At 35.7% G+C, this 22,959-nt stretch overlaps 1 protein-coding gene across 3 annotated transcripts in view; it reads right to left on the bottom strand.

Annotated features, from left to right (window-relative positions):
* LOC136041048 (tubby-related protein 4-like) overlaps positions 1 to 22,959 on the bottom strand; it is a 149,400-nt gene that overhangs the window by 5,750 nt on the left and 120,691 nt on the right. For all 3 annotated transcript variants that reach the window (XM_065725597.1, XM_065725589.1, XM_065725604.1), the window contains 4 exons: positions 21,033 to 21,759; positions 20,079 to 20,279; positions 7,779 to 7,928; positions 2,429 to 2,594 (listed from right to left, as the gene is read on the bottom strand). In XM_065725597.1, the coding sequence (XP_065581669.1) occupies positions 2,429 to 2,594; positions 7,779 to 7,928; positions 20,079 to 20,279; positions 21,033 to 21,759 (1,244 nt within the window). The remainder of the gene's footprint in view (positions 1 to 2,428; positions 2,595 to 7,778; positions 7,929 to 20,078; positions 20,280 to 21,032; positions 21,760 to 22,959) is intronic.

The following is a 22,959-nucleotide window of genomic DNA, read 5'->3' as shown; positions in this document are numbered from 1 at the left end:
TCGTGTCCGCCTCTTCGTGTGTGCTAGCTAGCCTCACATTGAGTAGAGATCAAACATCAGGAAGAATACCCCCAACATAAACTTCTCTTTTATCGCGAAAACCTCCAGCTAGCACAAGCGGACAGGGCGTGTTTTCTGTCTCTTCTTTCCATACCCCAAAAATAATTCCAGTTATTTTGCTTTCGATGATGACTGTGTCAGCATCACTTCCTTGTTTTTCAGAGTTGTATCCCGGGAGATCAAACACGTTCTTGTATTGCCCTTGCTCCTTCTACCATGACAGCCGCTGCTGTCTTTGAGGAGGATAGGACAACCTTTTGGGTCCTTCCCAAAATTCCATCCATCGTATCTGTCGTACACTAAGTGGAGTTTAGTCAATTCCGTCGTATCTCTAATCATGTTTCGCATGGTTTTTAAAGCAAAGTTTCCCATAGTCTTAGTTTTCAAAAGGGCTTACGTTCTGATGTATGGCATAAAATCCATAACAACAGCCTGCCTTGCTACAGGTGTGGGAGAAATGTTTAAAGTCCAGAAATAAATTTAACTGAGTATCCGTATAGCAGCTAGAAGTGCAGCTTTGGAACCCATTCGTGAGGAAATGCCAATACCAGCCTCTGTTCTTTCAAACAGAGCTGGCGATACCGGAAGAAGCTCATGTGGCATCTATCTTTGCAGCATTGACAAAGACGAAGTGGGAGCAGTACCGCGGGCAAGTACTATTTTTATTGTCAGTTCTAGTTCCTCTTGGATGCTGCTGAAGGCTTTCTTTTTATGTCTGTTACCTTTCTTCAAATTAGTAGCCATTGTAGCTACTTCAACTTTTGAAAAGGCAGTGGGCTGTCCAGCGACAAATGCTTCAATAACTTTTAAGCTGTTTTCTTCAGCAAAGAAAAACACTTTTCTGAACTGATTTTTCTGCAATCTCATTTGTAATGATGTTCACAAGTTCTTTTTCTTGGTATTCAAAGGGATTCAAATGACTTTTGAAAACTAAAATAGTCGTCACTATTAGGTTTTTGTTTTTAAAGTCCATCCTCTTGGAATCATCGCACTCGCTTGTTCCATCAATTCAAGCTAATTTACAGAGTGAAGCTGAAACGGCAAGGTGGATGCCCACTTGGCAATTGCAGTGGTGTTCAGAGTCATCCCTTTGGTACCGCCTTTTTGCTTATGCTCAACAATAAGGCTTGATTCTGAGGCGTGGTCTGCACAAACGGCATAAGCTGAGCCAAAATATCTCTCACAGTGAAGTGGCCTTGCAAAAACTTGTCTGAAAGTTCTTCGGGCATGCGATCTATGTCTGTCAAATACCTTGTGAGGCACGTTGCGTATTTATGGTGACCTGCAGACGCCATGAAAGAAAGCATCATACTAGCTGTTTGCAGATGCAAGTCCCAGTTCCCACAGCAATCAGCAAGTAGAAACTGGAACATAATCAAAACCATTCAAATGGCAATTTTATCTTTTCTTCTGTTTCTTCTCCTTATGGCACTTTTAGCGGCGATTATTGCTCGTATGCACTACCCAGTGAGCAATTCTTAACTAAAACTCGTACGTACCGAGTAGAGTTTCATACTTCCGTAAATCAAGTATAACAGAAAATAAAAAAAGTCGTTTTAGGGGTGAAGCCGGTGTCGGACACCCGAGTTCCAAGAAGATTCTGAATCAGGATTTCCTGGTCTATAAAACCGTGCCGTCAGACTGACTGTACCTTTTGGGTGTTTTTTTTTTTAAACTAAGCTTCTTTTGCCGAGCTGGCGGTCGGACTATTACTAAAGCAGAAATGTCAGAACTTCATTCAGTTTTCTTTCGTTTCACAAAATATTTTCCTGGTTTCCCCTTATCCCTTTATTGACTTGCGACTCTTGTCTTGTTAGAAAATTAAGCTTATTTGCCCTGCTATAACTGTCGAAAGGCAAGTATTTGTACATAATACCCGTCTTTCGGAATTGTATCATCCTTGGTCATCGGTACTGGCACAGTTTTCCTGCGTTCTGTGTTTTTTTTTGTGTTCGGTTGTTTTTTTTTTATACCCCGTGTTTCTTTTTTATGATAGGTTTAAAAAAAATTATTTTTAATTAAAACAGGAAAAAACAGGAACAGATAATATCGGCCAAAGAGAATCAAAAGCTCAAATGGCTAAGCAATCATGACAAATCGGTTTTATATTTTAGTTCTTAATGTTTTGTTTTTCTGTCTGTGGTTTACTTCTTAATTTTCTATCTATTTATTTTTGATGTGCATGTTTTAGCAGTTAAATTTTTGTTTAGTTACTCTGCACTGATGATGGCTTATTGAAGATAATCGTGCAACATTTATGGTTGGGTACACATTTTTGTTTTGTTGTATGTATATTAATAATTATAAGTCTAATTATTCGGTTCAAAATGACTGAACAAACTAATAGATACCAAATATAAAAACTTACCTTATTTTTGAGCTGTTGTCTTTGAAATGTCTCTAAGTTTGTAAACTCCAACGTAGGAGCTAATTTCTTTTCTTCCTCTTCTGAGCTAGACTCTGAAGCATCGTCAAGAGATGTCTCGACCGTCGATCGCCAGCGACGGGGCATTAATGGAGAAGAAAAAATTTGCCTGTAAGCAATACATAGACTGGTCATACATCATCTTGCAATTATTTCCACTGTTCATCCTGTTATTAATTTACATTTTTTTTTATCTTTCAAAGAGTTTTCCTGGTAATTAAACATACTTTCAATCATCAACGACTTTCATTCTACCGATAGAATGCATTGCATGTAGGCGGTATAGCTACATCAAGCATTTTGAGATGGGTGGTGAGAGAGTGGCAATTAAATTTGGATGAAACATGAGATCTCTCCATAACAAAGAGTTTGATTTGATATATAATGATTTTAAAAACCATTATTGTCACATACGCATGGGTCGTCCAAGTTTTCGGTCCTATCAAAGGCACTCATGACATCACGAGGGATACTAGGATGATCGTTCGTTTTTCCAAGTTTTGAAAATAATATAAATTAAGATAGACGATTATACAAAATAACACAAAGCTGCATTTCTTTTTGCGTTTAGCTACATTTTAGTTTGTGTTAGATAAGATTCCACCAAAAGGAGAAGTCATTCAAATATGGCTTGAAAAAAAAAACAATGACAAATATTAACTAAAATTAAATCCTGTTTTACCATCATGCTTGATAATGAATTCATTTTATCTACAATTGTTTTGTGCTGATTACAAATTTCTTAAAAATTTTGTCAATAAATGGCCAAATTTTTTACCCATTATTCTCCATAACGGTATGCTTTGCAAAGATCTTTTTACCACCTTCCATGACAGTCTTAGTAGCATGCTAAAGCGCTGCCGTTTGGGCTGCCCATTATAGGGAGAAAAATCATTTTATGAAACTCATAAAAACACCTCTTTTTTGCCAGAACGCAGTTGAAAAAAGCCAATTTCGACCTTAAAACATGTGTATATGTTTAGTTTTCATAATGCTGAGAATGAGCGTTAAGGAATGTTGTAATTTATCATTGTTAATTATTTCATGAAATAATTCTAATGAGATATATGAGACGTAGTTAATAACTATAAATATTGAGCTGTGGTTGTAATTTTGCTCTATTCTTGTCTCCGTACCCCTGGACAACGGTGCCAAGGCATTCAAGAAAGCTATTTTAAACTAATACTTCCAGTCGCACCAATTTATAGAAATATCGAGAACGGAGGAAATCTATTTGTCAAAATCTGGGAATAGGGTTTTCATTTTTCCAATAAAAATACTAAAAAAGGGTGTTTTTTGATGAAATACCAAAAGTAAAGTATATTTTGAAATCTAAGGGAGAAAACAAATGTCCCCTCATCAAATGGCTCCATTGAACACTTAATAGAACTTTTCAGTAGAACTCAGGCATCTTATTGCTTGTCAAAATCAGGATTGAGTGCATGTTTCGTTTGACATAATCGCTGATCTCTAGAAAAAGAGTACCTTCCATCCCCTTCCAAATTCATAAATGTAAGGTTTTGGACTTCTTTCAACTCATGGTCGTTTAAGTATTATTTTGGGAATGGGCTAAAATAATTAGTTAACTGCCATAACCAAAAAACGATTAGCATACATTTTGTGCTTAGTGTTTGGCCCTCTGGCTGAATCGAAAATTTTTTGGTCTAGAAAAATTTGTTGGTATAATTGGGTTGCCTAAATCAGAGCCCTTGAGTGCAACAAACCCTAACCTTCTTACCCATTGAAAAAATTCGATTTCCATCAAAAGCGATGCAGTCATATTAGACTCCAGAATCTAAGCAAGCATGAGTAATTCTTTGAAGGTAGATCACTCACTTCATTTGTGGTTAGGGCAAAAAAAGTAACGAAGCTCACCAATTAGATTGGAACTATCCTCTCGCCAATTTGTGTCATCTATACCATCCAAAATAAGAACAAAAAACACTTTTTTTTTCAAATACATTAAATGAGTGACTTTAATATAGAGCATAATATAAGCGACTTTAATAGAGCAATCTCTTATTGTTTAAAAAACTGAAGGTTTTTTAAACAATAAGAGAAACTATTATGGACCAAGCAAGGAAGTCCTGATTTCCTGGGCCTCTAAATTGTTTTTGACTCTCCAAGAAATTATTACCACTACCACTAATAGCTCACTGTAGCACCAAGCCGCCTGAGGCCAACACAGCTACGAACGCTCCTCTTCCAACCTAATCTATTCAAGACCTCCCTCTTTAAACCCTCCCAGGTAGTTCCCATTTCCTTTAAATCTTTATTTATGACATCCTCCCAACCAAGACAAGGACGACCTGCTTTCCGTGTAGCTCCAAACGATTGGCCAAAAAGGACAATCTTTCATTATAGCCCTAGAAAGCGGGATTAAACCACATTTTTCGTATAGCCTACTGTTTGAAATACGGTCAGTCAGCCAGGTACCCAGAACAATCCGTGGGCAATTTCTCTGGAGAACATCTAGTAAATTTGCATATGCTTTTCGGAGCGCCCATGCTTCGGAGCCATATTTAACCACTGTCATCACTGTAGCTTCCAATATTCTAATCTTGGTTTGTAGACTTATCTTTCTATTCTTCCAAACTTTTTTTTAACTGTGAAAACACACCCTGAGCCTTAGCTATTCTACTTGTAACATCTTCACTGCTCCCACCGTCTTCACTAATAGTACTACCAAGGTAAGTGAAGCTGCCAACCTGATCAATCTTATCGTCTAACGTCAGCTTTTCATGTTCACTTATTCCTAGACTTAGTGACTTAGTCTTCCTCACATTAATTTTCAAGCCTATTTAGGCACCCTGAAATCACAAAACCTATAAAAATTCATTCATTTTGCTCAAACTTTCATCTAATATGCTTAAATAATCACCATAACGTAAGTCCAGGAGCGTTTTTCCTCCCCAATTGATTCCGTGGTCTTGAATTGCCTTTCCTGTGCCCCTTAAGAGGAAGTCCATCAAAATGATCAATATAAAGGGGGATAGAACACAATCCTGTCAAGTCCTGATTTAATACAAAACCAGTTGCTAACCTCATTTGCTACCTTAACCGCAGCAGAATTATTCTTGTAAATAGCACAAATCACTTTAATGTATTTGTCTGGTATACCATATAAAGATAAGAAGTTTGCTAACGCTCTTCTATCAACAGAATCGAAAGCCTGCTCATAATCGATAAAACTGAGAACCAAAGGTGTTTGACAACGAAGAGACTTCTCAATTATTAACCTAAGAGGGAAAACTTGGTTGAAACATCCTCTACCTTTTCTAAAACCGCACTGTTCTTCCCTTAAAACTTTGTCTACAGCATCTCTCAGTCTAAACAGTATCATATTACTCAGTAATTTGCTACCTACAGAGACCAGACTAATGCCTCAATAATCACGACACTCACTCTTGTCATCTTTCTTATACAGTGGTTTAATTAACGTTTTCCTAAAATCATTAGGTACTTCCCCTTTTTCAAAAATCATGTTCATAATCTTCAGTAGCTTATTTCTAACCTCAGAGCTACCATATTTAAGAAAACATTTATCACAATATCAGCACCTGCAGCCTTATTATTTTTTAATCCTTTTACTACTGTCGCTAATTCTTCCTCACTAAACAAATCTTCCTTCACATCCAGGGTATCACAAACTTTTTCATTTTCATCTATATCTTTTCCTGCAACTGTATCTCGGTTTAGCACATTCTCAAAATGTTCCACCCATTTTTCTTTAACTTTTTCCTTATCACTAATTGTGGCCCCATTTCTATCTTTAACTAGGACTGATCCGGAATAACTACTCCCTTTCAATTTATTAACATGCCAGTATAATATTTCACTATTATGCCGTCTAGCCGCATCTTGCAGATCCTCAGCAATTTTATCCTTGGCCTCCACTTCACATCTCCTTAGTTCATATTTTAATGTTTTTTCCACTTTCTTTACATTCCTTTTGTTTTCATACGACTTATCACTCAGATAATTCTTATACAAACCCTTTCTACTCTCTATTAAACATAAAGCTTTTTCACTAATATTCCTAGTTGCAGTCTTAGCACTCTTACCTAAGATACCATCAGCAACTCAAAAAATGTTTTTCTAAAATTATTCCATACATCTTCCACATTGTCAAACTTTAAACTCTCAAGTTTAGTATTAAACTGTTACTGGAAGAATTTTCTAAAATTTTCATCCTGGAGTCTACCAACATCATAACTTTCCGGGAGGTAGTTACCCTTCCGAAAGGTAACAACCATACACCCTATTACACAACAACCAGAGAAATCACAATTTGATAGGATCCTAAAAGTTTTTTCCTGACCCTTGTAGTTTTTTAAACACTCGAAGAAACGATTAGGTATCAACCCAGGAAATCTTGATTTAGTGATGGCCTGAAAGTTTTTTCCTTGCCCTCTTGGGCTTTTAAACAAAAAACACTCTATAGAGTGTTTTTGTTTTTGTTGTTTAGGTAACTCGCAAAGCCTATTACGTAAGAGCCCAGGAAATCCTGATTTGGTGGGCTTCTGAAGGTTTTTCGTACAACCCTAGGTTTTTAATCATAACATTTAAAGAAAAGAGAATTTGGCCTGGCCCTTGAAGGCTTTTCCCTCTAAATCTTTAGGTTTTTTAACCACTCGAAGAAACGTACATTCACCACTCTTTTATTATCCTAATTAGCACATGCATCTCTTAGAAAACCTTCCCCATTATGTAAAAGACACCTGCATCTTGAAAAAAAAAACATTCCCTATTATGTATTTAACATAAGTCCCTATTACGTAAAGTGCCTTTTAGAAAACAGTCCCTATTACGTAGCATGCATCTACAGCTTCAATAAAGTTTTAAAACAGTGTCCAGATTGAGATTCGAAGGTATAGGGACACCTTTAATGTCATTATGCTGTCACTACTTTTGTTATAAACTTCTGTGGAATACAACCATATTTTGTGTTTATTATATAATTTGGTTCTTTTTATTGTTAACTCCTTTACCTTAAGGGTACGTATAGATAAGTAGAATTTTTGACAGAATTTTAAGTTCTTATGGTACTATTGGTACAACTACTTGTTTGGTACGTTCTCTATCGTTTGGAGTCCATGCCATTTGATTCAATAAATTACGAAACTTAGTCAATCGTTATATGATTGAACCACTATTTAAGTTTAATAATGATTTCGCCCTGTTTCTCTTTTTGTTGAAAAGTCAATCATTTTATTAGTAGTGTGGTTATATTTGATCATTTTGTTGCAGAATAGGTACATTTTGAGCTATGATCTGTGTTTGAAATACTTACCTAATTGGAGAACAATTTTCCATTCTCATTACATTTCTTCTTCTTGCTGATCGCGGGCTGGCAATAGGCGTTGTTGGAGCTGACTTGCCACGGATGTTTGTACAGTCGGACACCTGGTCAGCTCTCTCCTTAGATGGTTTCTGCAACCACCTGTTAAAGTAAAAGTTCAATTAGTTAAAATATTTTAAAGATCATAGCTGTTAGATTATGAGCGGTTCTTGATAAATTTAAGAGGTATTCTTAAATTTAGTATTCAGGCATTTATTCTTGTTTTGCTGGGAGAAAATGTTGAAAAAATGAAGAATAATTGACAAGGCGAACCCCCTAAATACATTTATCAAGATGAGTTTGATTGCGGTAGTGCGGAGAGAACTACTTAGTGACTATAAGAAAACCTTAGTCAAGCTGCTTCATAATAAAAATATTGGAAGTTGTAATTATTACAGAGGCGTTTGCTTAATGTTGGCAGGAAGCAAGTTGATTAGCACGATGATACTTATTAGACTAAGAGATGCTGTAGGTAAAGTCTCAGGAGAAGAAAATTATTAGGAAGGGTAGCGGATAAGTTTGCCAGATTTTCGCGCATAAAATAATAATTGACGAAAACTTTCTTTCAAGTGAAAGGAAATAAAACAGTACCGAAATTTATCAGAAATAGACATTATCTGTTATATGAAAGGGGCTGACATCCTCCTCAATACCTCACTGTTTACACCAAAGTTTGACAAGGAATTTTATGAAAGCATTTAAGAGTCAACTAATATAGTCAGCTTTAAATTGGAAGTATTTTATTTACTGGTTTCCCTTCTAAAAGTTTAAATTGAAATTTTATTATTTAAAGCAAGAACGAATAGCTTGGAGGCATATTTAACGGATGTTTAGATAATTTTGAACGAAACAGCCATTTCAAAATTTTGATCGAGTATCTTGAGGTTAAGGGGGGGGATAGAAACTGGTTACCCTTCAATCTTTCTTAATGCGTTAAAGTGGCAATTAAACTTTTAACTTTCCAAACGAATTTCCCCTTCTCTTCTATGTTTCTACAAAATTATTCTTACTTAAATGTGGACATAAATGCATTTTCTCCAGACGCGTAGTGAATAGGGACTGTGTTCGTATGACAGTTAAATGTTTTAGATAGTTAACTGTAAGATTCGTATTATTCAGTAGGAGAGAATATTAAGGCTCTTATATTCGAGATAAGGTGGGATAATTTTCTTTAAAATTTTTCAAAAATACCTCACTTCAGTGAGTGCAATAACTCGAGAACACGACTTTTTTTTCTAATTCGAAGTCTTTTCCTGACGTTTGATCTAAAAAGATCCCGCTGAAACGAAGTGTTTTTTTCAGCCGTTTCGTATCAAATTAAACAAAAAGAACTAGTTTTCAATTGAATGTAAGGAGTAACATTAAAATTTTGAAATATTCGGTATATGAAGGGGGCTATCCCTTCCTCAATCCCTTGCTCATTACACTAAAGTTTTTTAGTACTTTGAAAAGCTTCTTATTCCAATTAAATGACTTCTGTGATTAGGAAAAAAAAACGAGACAAAAAGTCAAACTTTAGCGTTAAGGACGAGGAATTGAGGAGTCAGTAGCCCCCCCTCATATACAGAATAATTTCTCTTCGGTTTGAGTTTTAATGTTGATCCTCAATTTCAGTTGAAAAATCTTGTTTTTCAATGAATTTTCTGATCATTTTTAAATGATGCCGGGAAATCTGCCTCTCTTTTCTGTGAAAAATTCTCCACCCACAAAATATCCTCCTTTGAACTCCCGCAAAAATTACCCCGGACAGTTTCCTCGTGACTGAAAATTTTCCCCAGAATTGTTTTTTGTAAATTGTCCCGGAAAATTGTCCATACTTCCATTAAAAAATTTATTATTTGATTTCTGTAGACTTTTCATATAATGACAGAAACCCCTCCCTCCTTGAAATTTTTCCCGGAAATTCTCCTTCATAGAAAGTTTCTTTCATGGCAAATTCCCTCATCAAAAGTTTTTCGCGCCGAAGCATTCTCCTACGAAAAATCACCCCCGATGGAAAAATTCCTCCAGACAATTCGCTCCTAAGGAAAATGTTCTCCAGATGATTCAACCGACATGACTCGATATGTAATATTTAGTTGACAAAGAGTAAGCAAGAAAAATGAAAAGAATGTCGTATATCGATCCTGGCAAACTTCATTAGTATAAAATTTTGCCTAGAAAAGTATTCCCAGGAGCTTTCCTCCTCACAGAAGATCTCTCCGTGGACCTTCCCCCTCCAAAAAAAGGTCCAAATATTTCCCAAAAACAAATACTATATGCAAGCAATGAAAAACTTTCATATCTTACAGTCCCTTTCCCAGGGCTTGGGGGGTTGTAGTATCCTCAGTGGTAGATTTTTTGGACCTTTCGTATATACAGAACAAAATAGCTACGTCACAATCTTGATGGTATTTCTTTTGGGGAAAAGGGGGGCGAAGGAAGAGAGCTTGTTGCCTTCCAATCTTTCTGGGTGCTTAGAAATGGCACTAGAACGTTCAATTTCCGTTTGACTGAGACCTCTCATGATCCTCGATGATCTTTGGATGCATATACTATAGCATTAAAGAAAGGATGGCTAAATCGGTGGTAACCCTATAAAATATAACGTGATTTATGTTTATTTTAGACTTCAATATCGCTCTATATCTTATCTCATGAGACTTCTGTTTGTTTTAACATCCTATTTATACTATATTCAAGGTTACCTTACATAAGAATAAGTTTTCAATGACTAGTTTTTAAATTGAACTAATACTAACTTTTAGTACTTTCAACTTTCATTTCTTTTCATACAAGTTATTTGGGATAACTAATTTTTATTTAATCACACTAATGGTCACAAAATATAAAGTAGGAAGTTTGGTTTAAAATGGAGTCGAATCTTAGCGTTCTTTTGAGTGATTAAATAAAAAAAGTTTTTTTTTTAACTGAAAGTAAGGAGCGACATTAAAACTTAAAACGAACAGAAATTACTCTGTATATGAAATGGGTTGTCCCCTCTTCAACGCCTCGCTCTTTGCGCTAGAGATTTTTATTGTTTTAAGAAGTAGAATTGTGGCAAAGAGTCAAACTTTAGCGTAAAGAGCGAGGGATTGCGGAGGGGACAACCCATTTCATATATGGAGTAATTTCTGTTCGTTTTAAGTTTTAATGTCGCTCCTTACTTTCAGTTAAAAAAAACTAGTTTTTTTTATTTAATTTCTGAATGTTTTTGAATTAATGTATGTTTGATTTTGACTATCCGCATATAAATTATTATAATGAAATTTGCATATTAATTCTTCTTTTGACTAAATGGCTTTCTCTTAGTTTTGATCTGACGATTTTTAGAAATAAGGGGTGGGGAAGGAGGTCTAGTTGACCTCCAGTTTTTCGGTTACTTAAAAAGGCAACTAGAACTTTTAATTTTGAACGAACGTTTTCATTGGTAAAAAAAATACGTAACTTAAGAATTAACTTACGTAACAAACTTTTATATTCTTATATTTTTATTATGTATATGAGGGGGTTTGTCCCCTCGTTAATACCTCGTTTTTTACACTAAATCTTAAGTTTTGTCCCAATTCTTTAAGGATGACCCCTGAGCTATTTATGCTATAGTATTTTCAGAACCCCTCATATGCGTAATAATCTCTGTTCGTTTTAAGTTTTAATGCTACTCCTTACTTTCAATTGAAAAAACTTGTTCATGTTTATTTTTCTATTGTCTTTTTTTAAGTAAAGCTAGAAAATCCCGCGCCCTTTTCATTGAATTCCTCTTCCCCCATGACATGTTCTTCCAAGGAAATATCCTCCCACATAGCCCCCTCCCCTCAACCACACCCCCAAACCCGAAAAAATCACCCTGAAAACGTCTGTACACTTCCCAATAACCATTAATGTATGTAAACACTGGTCAAAGTTTGTAACTTGCAGCCCCTCCCCAAGGGACTCTGGGGGAGTAAGTCATCCCCAAAGACATAGTTATTATGATTTTCGGCTATGCAGAACAAAATGGCTATCTCAAAATTTTGATCCGTTGACTTTGGGAAAAAATGAGCGTGGGAGTGGGCCTAGGTGCCCTCCAATTTTTTTGGTCACTTAAAAGGGACACTAGAACTTTTCATTTCCGTTAGAATAAGCCCTCTTGCGACATTCTAGGACCACTTGGTCGATACGATGACCCCGGGAAAAAAACACTCACTTGTGATCGGTCTTCTGGCAAAGAATACGAAATTCGACATTTTTGTGGATAAGAGCTTGAAATTTTTTCTATAGGGTTCTCTGATACGCTGAATGCGATGGCGTGATTTTCGTTAAGAATCTATGACTTTTAGGGGTTGTCTTCCACTATTTTCTAAAATAAGGTAAATTTTCTTGGGCTCGTAACTTTTGATGACAAAGAATAAATTTGATGAAACTAAAATATTTAGAATCAGCATGAAAATTCGATTCTTTTGATGTGTCTTTTAGCATCAATCCGTTTTTTAGAGTTTCGTTTACTATTGAGTCGGTTCACTGCTTACTACAGTTCGTTACCAGGAACTGCTTGAAAGTTCGAATTTTGTCTCTATTCTGAAAGAATAACTTCTGAAACACAAGGTTCGTTTAATTATAACAATAAGAAGCTTTTTTAAAAGTACTAAAAAACTTCAGCTTAAAGAGTAATGTGTTGAGGAGGGGGAAGCCCCCCTCATATACATAATAGTTCCTGTTTTTATGGCACTTGGTATTAACCAAGTGACATATAGTGATCGCAAATTCTGTCGGTCTGTCCCTGTTTTGCTACTTTAGGCACTTCCAGGTAAGCTAGGACGATGAAATTTGGCAGGCGTATCAGGGACCGGACCAGATTAGATTAGAAATAGATTAGATAGATTAGAATCAGATAGATTAGAAGCATTTTCCCGATTTGACCATCTGGGGGGGGGGGGTGAGTGGGGGGCCGATTAATCCGGAAAAATAGAAAAAAATGAAGTATTTTTAACTTACGAACGAGTGACGGGATCTTAATAAAATTTGTGTCTCCGATAAAAGATTGTGTCTCAGAGCTTTTACTTTAAATCCCGACTAGATCCGGTAACATTGGGAGGGGGGAACCTAAATTGTTGGAAAACGCTTAGATTGGAGAGATAGGGATGAAATTTGATGGTAAAAATCAGTAGAAGTGCAAGATACGTAATTGAAATAACTGGAACGGATCTGTTCTGTATGGGGAAGTTGGGGGGAGGGAGGGTTTATTCTCAAAAATTAGAAAAAATGACGAAAGAGTGATCGGATCTTCCTGAAACTTTATATTTAGAAGGATCTCATAACTCAGATCTACCATTTTAACTCCCGACCGGAACCAGCGTCATTGGGGGGGGGGAGTTGGGGGACTGGGAATCTTGGAAAATACTTAAAGCGGAGAGATCAGGATGAAACTGGACGGGAAGAATAAAAACAAGTCCAAGATACGTGACTGACATAATTGGACTGGATCCACTCTCTTTGTTGGAGTTGGGGGGGGGGAATAATTCGGAAAATTAGAAAAAATGAGGTATTTTTAACTTTCGAATGGGTGATCAAATCTTACTGAAATTTGATATTTAGAGGGATTTTGTGCTTTAGAGCTCTTATTTTAAATTACGACAGATCCTGTGACATTGGGGGAGTTTGAGGGGGGAAACTGGAAATCTTGGAAAACGTGAAAATTGGGGTATCTTTATCTTACAAAAGGGTGATCGGATCTTTGATATATAGAAGGATCTTATGTCTCAGATGCTCCATTTTCGACTCGAATCGGATCCGGAGACACAGGGGATTGGAGGGGGAAACCGAAATCTCGGAGAACGCTTAGAGTAGAGAGATCGGGCTGAAACTTGGTAGGAATAATAAGCCCAAGTTCTAGATACGTCATTTACATAATTGGAACGGATCCGTTCTCTTTGGAGGTGCTGGGGGTGTTGATTTGGAAAAACTAGAAAAATTGAAGTATTTGTAACTTTAGAATGAGTGACCGGATCTTAATGAAATTTGATATTTAAAAGGAACTCATGTCTTAGAGCTCTTATTTCAAATTTCAACCAGATCTGTCGACTTTGGAGAGAGTCGGAGGTTTACTTAATTTCTCATCTTCTTTAAATAAGGCCAAAAAATCTGACACCATCTCCACGGAAAAATCCATCCTCCTCACGGATACATCCTCTAGAAAATTCAATCCTGGTGGAAATTTACCCCGGACAATTACCCTTAACATCTCCGTGCGTAGAATTGATCCGGCAAAGAGAAAGCAAGACATAAGAAGAATTTCTTATAGAAATTCTGGCAAATTCCCCCCGTGCAAAATTTCCCCTGAGAAATTCACTCCGTGGAAAATTCCCTCCCATCGAAATTTCTCCCCATAAAAATCACTCCAGCAGAAGATTTTTCTCCCTCACCCAAAAAATGTATGCATACTTACCAATAGCAAATAATATACGTAAACAATGGGAAAATTTTATAATTTAAAGATCTTTTCCAAGGGGCTAATGGAGACATGTTATGTCGAAAGGTATAGTTATTCGGCCTTTCAACTATGTTGAACAAAATATCTATCTGAAAATTTGATCGGATGACTGTGAGGAAAAGGGGCGTGAAAGTTGCCCTTCAATACTTTGTTCACTTAAAAAGGTTACTAGAACTTGTAATTTTCGTTCCATGCAGCCTCTCCCGAAATTCTAGGACCACTTGGTCGACAGGATTACCCCTGGGAAAAAAAATCCAATAAATACGCATCCGTGATCTTTATTCTGGCAAAAAACACCGAATTCCACATTTTTGAAGATAAGATCCTGTAACCTATACAGTAGAGTTCTCTAAGACCCTGAATCTGATTTTGTAATTTCATGTATATTGCATGACTTATAGGGGTGTTTCCCCCTTTTTTCGGAAATCAGGCAAATTTTGTGAGAGTCATAGCCTTTGATGGGTAACACTAAAGTTAATGAAACTAATATATTTAAAATCAGCATACAATGCTAATTCTTTTGATATTTCTATTGGTATCAAAAACTCCATTCTTTAGAGTTTCGGTTAAAATTGAGCTAAGTCGCTTCTCATTTATAGTTCGTTACCACGAACTGCTTGATGAATAGACTTTCATATTTAGTTATACACATTTCTTCACATACCTTTTCTAGTTGTGGCTTTAGAAACCAAATTTTTGCAACCGAGCCTTATAATTCAAAATCTTTACAATTTTTGACGTGTTTCTATCATGGAAGGAATAGATTAACGTTGTGGATGTTCTTTAAAAACTGATTATAGGATTTTTATGTACAGACTAATTTTCAAGTGTAGTTTTTAAATTTTTGAAAAACTTCAAAAATTTGTCAAACATTTCTTCAGTTTTTGTATATGAGGGAGAAAAAAATGGTTTTTTTCCTAGGAGAATTATGGCAACATTGTCCGTATTGTTTTTTTGTTCTATCTCTTTACTGGATTTTATTTTACCATCAAACAGTTCGTGCTAACGAACTGTGACCCGGCCCAATAGTAACCAAAACTCTAAAAATGGAATTTTGATATCATTAGCTACATCAAAAGAATCGCATTTTAATGCTGATTTTAAATATATAAGTTTCATCTAGTTTAGTCTTACCTATCAAAAGTTACGAGCCTGAGGAAATTTGCGTTGTTTTAGAAAATAGGGGGAAACTCTCCCTAAAAGTCATAGAATCTTAACGAAAATCACACCATCAGATTCAGCGTATCAGAGAACCCTACTGTAGAAGTTTCAAGCTTCTATCTACAAAATTGTGGAATTTTGTATTTTTTTTTGCCAGAAGGCAGATCACGGATGCGTGTTTATTTGTTTGTTTATTTTTTTCCCAGGGGTGATCATATCGACCCAGTTGTCCTAGAATGTTGCGAGAGGGCTCTAATGGAAACGAAAAGTTCTATTACCCGTTTAAGTGACCAAAAAAATTGGAGGGCACCTAGGCCCCCTCCCACGCTAATTATTTTCCCAAAGTCAACGGATCAAATTCTGAAATAGCCATTTTATTCAGCGTAGTCAAAAAACCTTATAACTATGTCTTTGGGGACGACTTACTCCCCCACAGTCCCCATGGGAGGGGCAACAAGTTACAAACTTTGACCAGTGCTTACATACAGTAATGGTTATTGGAAAGTGTACAGGCGTTTTCAGGAGGATTTTTTGGTTGGGGGGTGGGGTTGAGAAGAGGGGATATGCTGGGGGAGCTTTCCATCGAGGAATTTGTCATGGGGGTAGAAAATTTCCATGAAGGGAGCGCAGGATGTACTAGGATTATTAAAAAAAAAACAATGAAAAAATAAATATGAAAAAGTTTTGTTTCAGCGGGAAGTAAGGAGCTGCATTAAAGCTTAAAACAAAAAGAAATTATTACCCATATGAGGGGTTCATCTCCTCCTAAAACCTCGCTCTTTACGATAAAGTATTTTTAGTAATTTCAGCTATTTACTCTACGGCTTTTGTGATTCAGGGGTCATTCTTAATGAATTGGGACAAAATTTAAGCCCTAGTGTAAAGAGCGAGGTACTGACGAGGGGGAGAACCCCCTCATATATGTAATAAAAATATGAGAATACAAAAGTTCTTTGCGTAAGCTAATTTATAAGCTACGTATATCTTTACTAATAAAAAGATTCGTAAAAAAATAAAAGTTCTAGTTGCCTTTTTAAGTAACCAAAAAATCGGAGGGCAACTAGGCTTCCTCACCCGCTCTTTTTTTCTCAAAATCGTTCGATCAAAATTATGAGAAAGTCATTTAGCCAAAAAAAAATTATGCAAATTTCGTTTTAATTATTCCTCTGCGGAGAGCCAAATTCAAAAATGCATCTAATCAAAAACGTTCAGAAATTAAATAAAAAAAAACGAGTTTTTTTTAAAGGGAAGTAAGGAGCGACATTAAAACTTAAAACGAACTGAAATTACTTCGTATATGAAAGGGCTGCTTCCTCATCAACGCCCTGCTCTTTACGCTAAAGTTTTTTAATGTTTTAAAAAGTAGAATTAAGAGAAAGAGTCAAAGTTTAGCGTAAAGAGCGGGGTGCTGATGAGGAAGCAGCCCTTGCATATGCAAAGTAATTTCTGTTCGTTTTAAGTTTTAATATCGCTCCTTACTTTCCGTTAAAAAAACTTGTTTTTTTATTTAATATCATATACAGACTGGGTGGAACTTCTGTGTAGTTATACAGTTTGTATTTACTTTTCTTCAAGCAAGATAAATGTATAAAAAGTCATTTATAAAAATCTTGTACTGGAGAGGGAAGTGGAAATACCCCATTCATACATAGACTGAGTTTTGCTTCAAAGCTAAATCTTTTAAAAACCATCATCAAAAATGTTAGGTGTCGTAGCACACATCATTGCTTATCAACTAAATTTACCTTTTTCCTTTTGTAATTTTCTTATGATTATTCGACATGCTATTGCAAATCAAACAGTTCGTGGTAACGAACTATAGTAAGGAGCGACCCTGCTCAATAGTAACCAAAACTCTAAAAAATGGAATTTTGATATCATTAGCTACATCAAAAGAATCGCATTTTAATGCTGATTTTAAATATATAAGTTTCATCAAGTTTAGTCTTACTCATCAAAAGTTACGAGCCTGAGAAAATTTGCGTTATTTTAGAAAATAGGGGGAAACGCCACCTAGAAGTCATGGCATCTTGACGAAAATCACACCATCAGATTCAGCATATCAGAGAACCCTACTGCAGAATTTTCAAGCTCCTATCTACAAAAATGTGGAATTTTGTATTTTTTGCCAGAAGGCAGATCACGGATGCGTGTTTATTTGTTTTTTTTTTTTTTTTCCCAGGGGTGATCGTATCGACCCAGTTGTCCTAGAATGTTGCAAGAGGGCTCATTCTAATGGAAATGAAAAGTTCTAGTTCCCTTTTTAAGTGACCAAAAAAATTGGAGGGCACCTAGGCCCCCTCCCACGCTAATTATTTTACTAAAGTCAACGGATCAAAATTCTAAGATAGCCATTGTATTCAGCGTAGTCGAAAAACCTTATAACTATGTCTTTGGGGACGACTTACTCCCCCACAGTCCCCGTGGGAGGGGCAACAAGTTACAAACTTTGACCAGTGCTTACATATAGTAATGGTTATTGGGAAGTGTACAGGCGTTTTCAGGAGGATTTTTTTGGTTGGGGGAGGGTTTGAGAAGAGGGAGATATGCTGGGGGAATTTTCCATCGATAATTTGTCATGGGGGAAGAAAATCTCCATGAAGGGAGCGCAGGATTTACTAGCATTATTAAAAAAAAAACAATGAAAAAATAAATATGAAAAAGTTCTTTCAGCTGGAAGTAAGGAGCAGCATTAAAACTTAAAACAAGTAGAAATTATTACCCATTTGAGGGGCTCACCTCCTCCTAATACCTCGCTCTTTACGCTAAAGTATTTTTAGTAATTTCAACTATTTATTCTACGGCTTTTGTGATTCTGGGGTCATTCTTAATGAATTGGGACAAAATTTAAGCTTTAGTGTAAAGACCGAGGATCTGAAAAGGGGGCGAACCCCCTCATATATGTAATAAAAATAACAATATGAGAATACAAAAGTTCTTTACGTAAGCTAATTTATAAGTTACGTAAATCTTTTACTAATAAAAATATTCGTAAAAAATTAAAAATTATAGTTGCCTTTTTAATTAACCAAAAAATCGGAGGGCAACTAGGCTTCCTCCGCCGCTCTTTTTTTCTCAAAATCATTCGATCAAAATTATGAGAAAGCCATTTAGCCAAAAAAAATGCAAATTTTGTTTTTAATTATTCCTCTGCGGAGAGCCAAAATCAAAACATGCATTGATTCAAAAACGTTCAGAAATTAAATAAAAAAAAACAAGTTTTTTTAACTGAAAGTAAGGAGCGATATTAAAACTTAAAACGACTAGAAATTACTTCGTATATGAAAGAGGCTGCTTCCTCATCAACGCCCCGCTCTTTACGCTAAAGTTTTTTACTGTTTTAAAAAGAAGAATCGAGAGAAAGAGTCAAACTTTAGCGTAAAGAGTGAGGCGTTGCCTTGAGAACTGAAGTGCAAAGAGGAGATTTTTATATTGCCAGTTTTGTACGAATTCTTTAGCTGAATGTAACTGAGTTCATTTAGTATTCAGTGCGCACTCTATACCCTATTTTCTTACAAAGGTAGTAAATACTATAAGGTATACTATCTATAAGCTATATATTCATGGTGTGAAATGGGACAATTGGACTCCTAGTTCAAGTTTTGGTATTCATTGGTGGAGAGGATACTAAGGAACTACCATATTAGAATTTAAAAGGGTTTTACTACCGGCCATAATTTTCACTCGGCTGTAATCCCATTACGTTCACCCCTGCTCCCATTCAACCGCCTATCGTGATAGCCAGAAGTAGTCTTAATTTATGTAAAAGTGCGGTATTGACTATTGTGAGTTGTCCCAATCCCTATATTTTTCTGAAGGATCGGGATACAAGTGTTAGCCTGTAATCATAGCAAAAAACTATTCTCACTTGGATAGAAGCTAAGCCTACCAATAGGTATTACATATGCATGTAACACCGGTGGCTTCCTTCCATTATTTCAACAGCAGGGAAAAAACGATTGAAATGACTTGTCGTCTATTATTATGCATATAAAGGTGTTGAGATCAATTATCACACAACCATCTCCCCTTTCTTAATAGAACAATAAAATATAAAGTTTATATCCAGAAGATTACTTTATCATTCGAAAAGTGTTAGTAAGTATATTCTGAATAGAATACAACTCAATGGCAGACAGTTGCATAGAAATTTATTTCAGGAAAACTGTTAGACAAAAGTCACCAATAGCCTTGAAGCAGACAAACTATGAAAGAATGTATTAGAAATGTGAGAAAATCCATGAAAACCGTCATTTTTTTTGGGGAGGGGACGAGAATTCAATGACTTACCTCCTGCTAATTCACTTGATCTATAGAATGTGCCAGAGTAAAATTAAATTTAAGCGAAATTAAAATGTTAGAAGTTATTCATTTTGTTAACTTATAATTAGTAGTCAAACCTAAGGAGATCGTGGGAGTTGTATGCACATATTCCGTCGGGCATGTACTATGCCTCATAAAAAATTCACACTTTCCATTAATAAACTTTACAATACCATGCTTTGAAATTTGCTAAATATTTCTCGAAAACCTTTTCAATAATGCATATCTAATCTGGATTTGCTGATGTACCAACAGCAAATAGGTTAGCTATATCATTCATAGGTAGGACTAAACCACTACAACATTTAAGTCATGCTTACCTTCTTGCAGTGAAAGGACTAAGCTTTCCAGGGTCAAAGGAGCTAAGCTTTGGACGGACAAACCGCAAACAGAAAAGTGAGTCATCTTCAAGGCTGTTCTGTTTTTCAATTGTATTATGGGGCTCTAATAAGCTGGGATTACTTGCCAAACTAGAAGACGAATACAGGCTTTCTTTCATGTGGATGTTTCCTGGAATGATCCTGCAATAAAAGCAACGTTCAGATTTGGTTGTACCTCTTACTTAGATTGTGAATGAAATCCCTTGGGAACAAATATTGGGAAGGGGGAACCTAATGGATTTGAACTTTGAAGATAAATTTTGGATACCTATTACGAAGTAAGAGTATATTCACTTTTCTAACCATCTTAACACATGTTTGCAACTTAGGAAGAGACATGACTGTTCTATTCCACTTGAAACAGCGTTCCCTCTTTAATAGTAATAACTTAAATAAAGTTACTGTGTTTATAAGCATTTATGACCTAAACATCGTATTTAAAATTGGGCTGCCTAAATTACGCAACTGGATCAGAATTCAGCCTGGGTTGAATTAATTTGCAATTGCATCTTTGTAGCCAAAGTTATCCTATTTTAACTTAGAAAAATTAATGTCTGGTCCTGTTTTAAATGATCAAGTGGGATCGACAGTTATCACATGCTATTTTAAATTAATTTGTGTGTGGTTTTATTTTTGATGATCAAATGGTGTCGCCACCATCATAAACAGGCGAATTGTATCTACCCAAACTTTGTTGTGGCATTTTCAAATTATTTATTCTTAGTAGAAAGAGCCATTTTGTAGCCAATAGTTTTGCATAGACTTGGTTTTTATTTTTCAATCCTGGTGACAAATATCTTGCGTCAACTAATAAATATCTATTTGGCAAGAAAGTTTCAACTTTGCTATTTTTCTATAAAAGTTTTCTATGCATTCTGAAAGAGACCTGCTTACCTTTTTAGAACGTCGTCCTTTTTCTCTTCTTTACTTGTTTCTGGACAAATTTCCGGGGGCAATGTGCAATGAAAGTTCGAATCAACGTTGGTAATAGGACTAGAATCCAAAGATCTGCTTTTCCTGAAGAAAGAATTCTGCTTTGAACGCCTTTTTCTCAGAAATAACTTCATCAGTTTTCTTGGTGATAAGTGCTTTTGTCCCCTTGTATTAGTGCACGATTCTACGGAAATTCTCACAAAATCAATATGACTAGCACTGAAACTCCTAGGTCTCGAGACACTTACTTTATATGGAACACCATCCTTCAATTGAATTCTCATAAGTTCATCTTCGATAGGGTGAGAATTTAATGCAATATCTCCAGCAAGCCTATTTGTTGAAATCTTGAGTTCTATTTTTGGCACATTGCTAGGTGAAGTAAGGATACTTGGCACAAAATGGGGAGTTTCACTAGTTTTTGCAGGACTTATGGACGGACAAGAAGAATGTGCAATCACTTCACTATGATCTGCTTCCTTAAAGGACTTAATGGGATGATTCCAGTCAAAAACGGTGCTGTTGGAAATGTCATCGTCATAATGATGGCTTGCATCATCATCCGAATTATCGTCATTTTCTAATAAAACACTTCTTCTGTTTTGCTCTGTTGAGATATCCGGTCTCGGTAGCCGGGGAGTCATTGGAGCAATTGGAATTTCTTCCACAATGCCATAGTCGTTACCCTCTGAAAAGGAAAAGCATGCATCAAAATAGTCTTATAAATTGAATTGAATATAAAAAGCATTCAAATAGGATATATAAGGCGTATTATCTTAGGTAATGGTGCCTCTACAACCCCTTCCCTCTATCCCATAAAATTCAATATTCTTGCGATTGAACCAAAGATCTTGTATAAAGCATTTTTTTTTTTCATTATCAATCCAGGCACATGCGCGTGAGCTCGTTTCTGGTGAACGTTTCAAGAGGGGAGGGACACAGCTTAACAATAACTGGAAAAATTGGTGAAGTATAAGGGAAATAGAAGAAATTATAGGAAAAGCAGTGAGAAGTTCAAAAACAGTTTTCAGCTCGATAGCAAGATATCTTGTCGATGGTTTTGCTTTAAACGGAAGAATAAACTTGGCAAGTTCCTTTCCATGTTTTGTATCAAACTAGTCGGAGTGAGCTACTATAGCGAGTTGCACTGACTTAGAAGCAAAACTTTAAGAATAGAATTTTCACAAATGAACTTAAAATTAGCACAAAAAATTATGGTGTATATCCCTCTTGAATCTAGGGGGCCACTTACACTTTATTGAAAACGGAATGTATTTTGAGTATGTTTTATTTTTTATCATAAGTGTAAAAAAGAACTCTATGTTGGCTCAAGATTTCATGATAATAATTGTTTTCAATCTAAGTATATATGAGACACAAATTAAGGTTTATGTAACTCATGCATTAATAATTCTGATCAGTATTTTCTAATTTCTGAATTGATTACCCCTAAATTCTCCCTCCCCCTCTAAAGACTAGAATATTATATGCGCTTTCGGTACCTGAGTACCAAAGTACTTCTCATCTCGTTTATATATTAATTTAAAAAAAACTATCCGAAAAAAAGTTTTTCAAAGAAAATTAACGAGCTATATTCAACTTAAGATCTAGAAAGAACAAATTCCTTTAATAATTAAAATCAAAAACGACCAGGAATTACCATTAAAGAATAAATGAAACCCAAAACGAACGGAATTTAAAGAAAACCATCAGAGAAAACATAGAAATAAGAGTTCATAATTTAGATGAATAAAACGAGATTTAACACGAGTGAAAATCAAATTCAATGTTCAAGTCAAACTTAAACGAACAAAATTTACTACAAACATGAGTTTGGCTACTGCCCTTTTCTCCCTTTCTTAGCCGTAGAAGCCTAAACTTTTTGCGT

The sequence above is a fragment of the Artemia franciscana genome, chromosome 2 (genome assembly GCF_032884065.1).
Source record: "Artemia franciscana chromosome 2, ASM3288406v1, whole genome shotgun sequence".
Taxonomy (NCBI): domain Eukaryota; kingdom Metazoa; phylum Arthropoda; class Branchiopoda; order Anostraca; family Artemiidae; genus Artemia; species Artemia franciscana.
The sequence above is the reverse complement of the archived record's forward strand: the minus strand, read 5'-3'. Positions and strand labels throughout refer to the sequence as shown.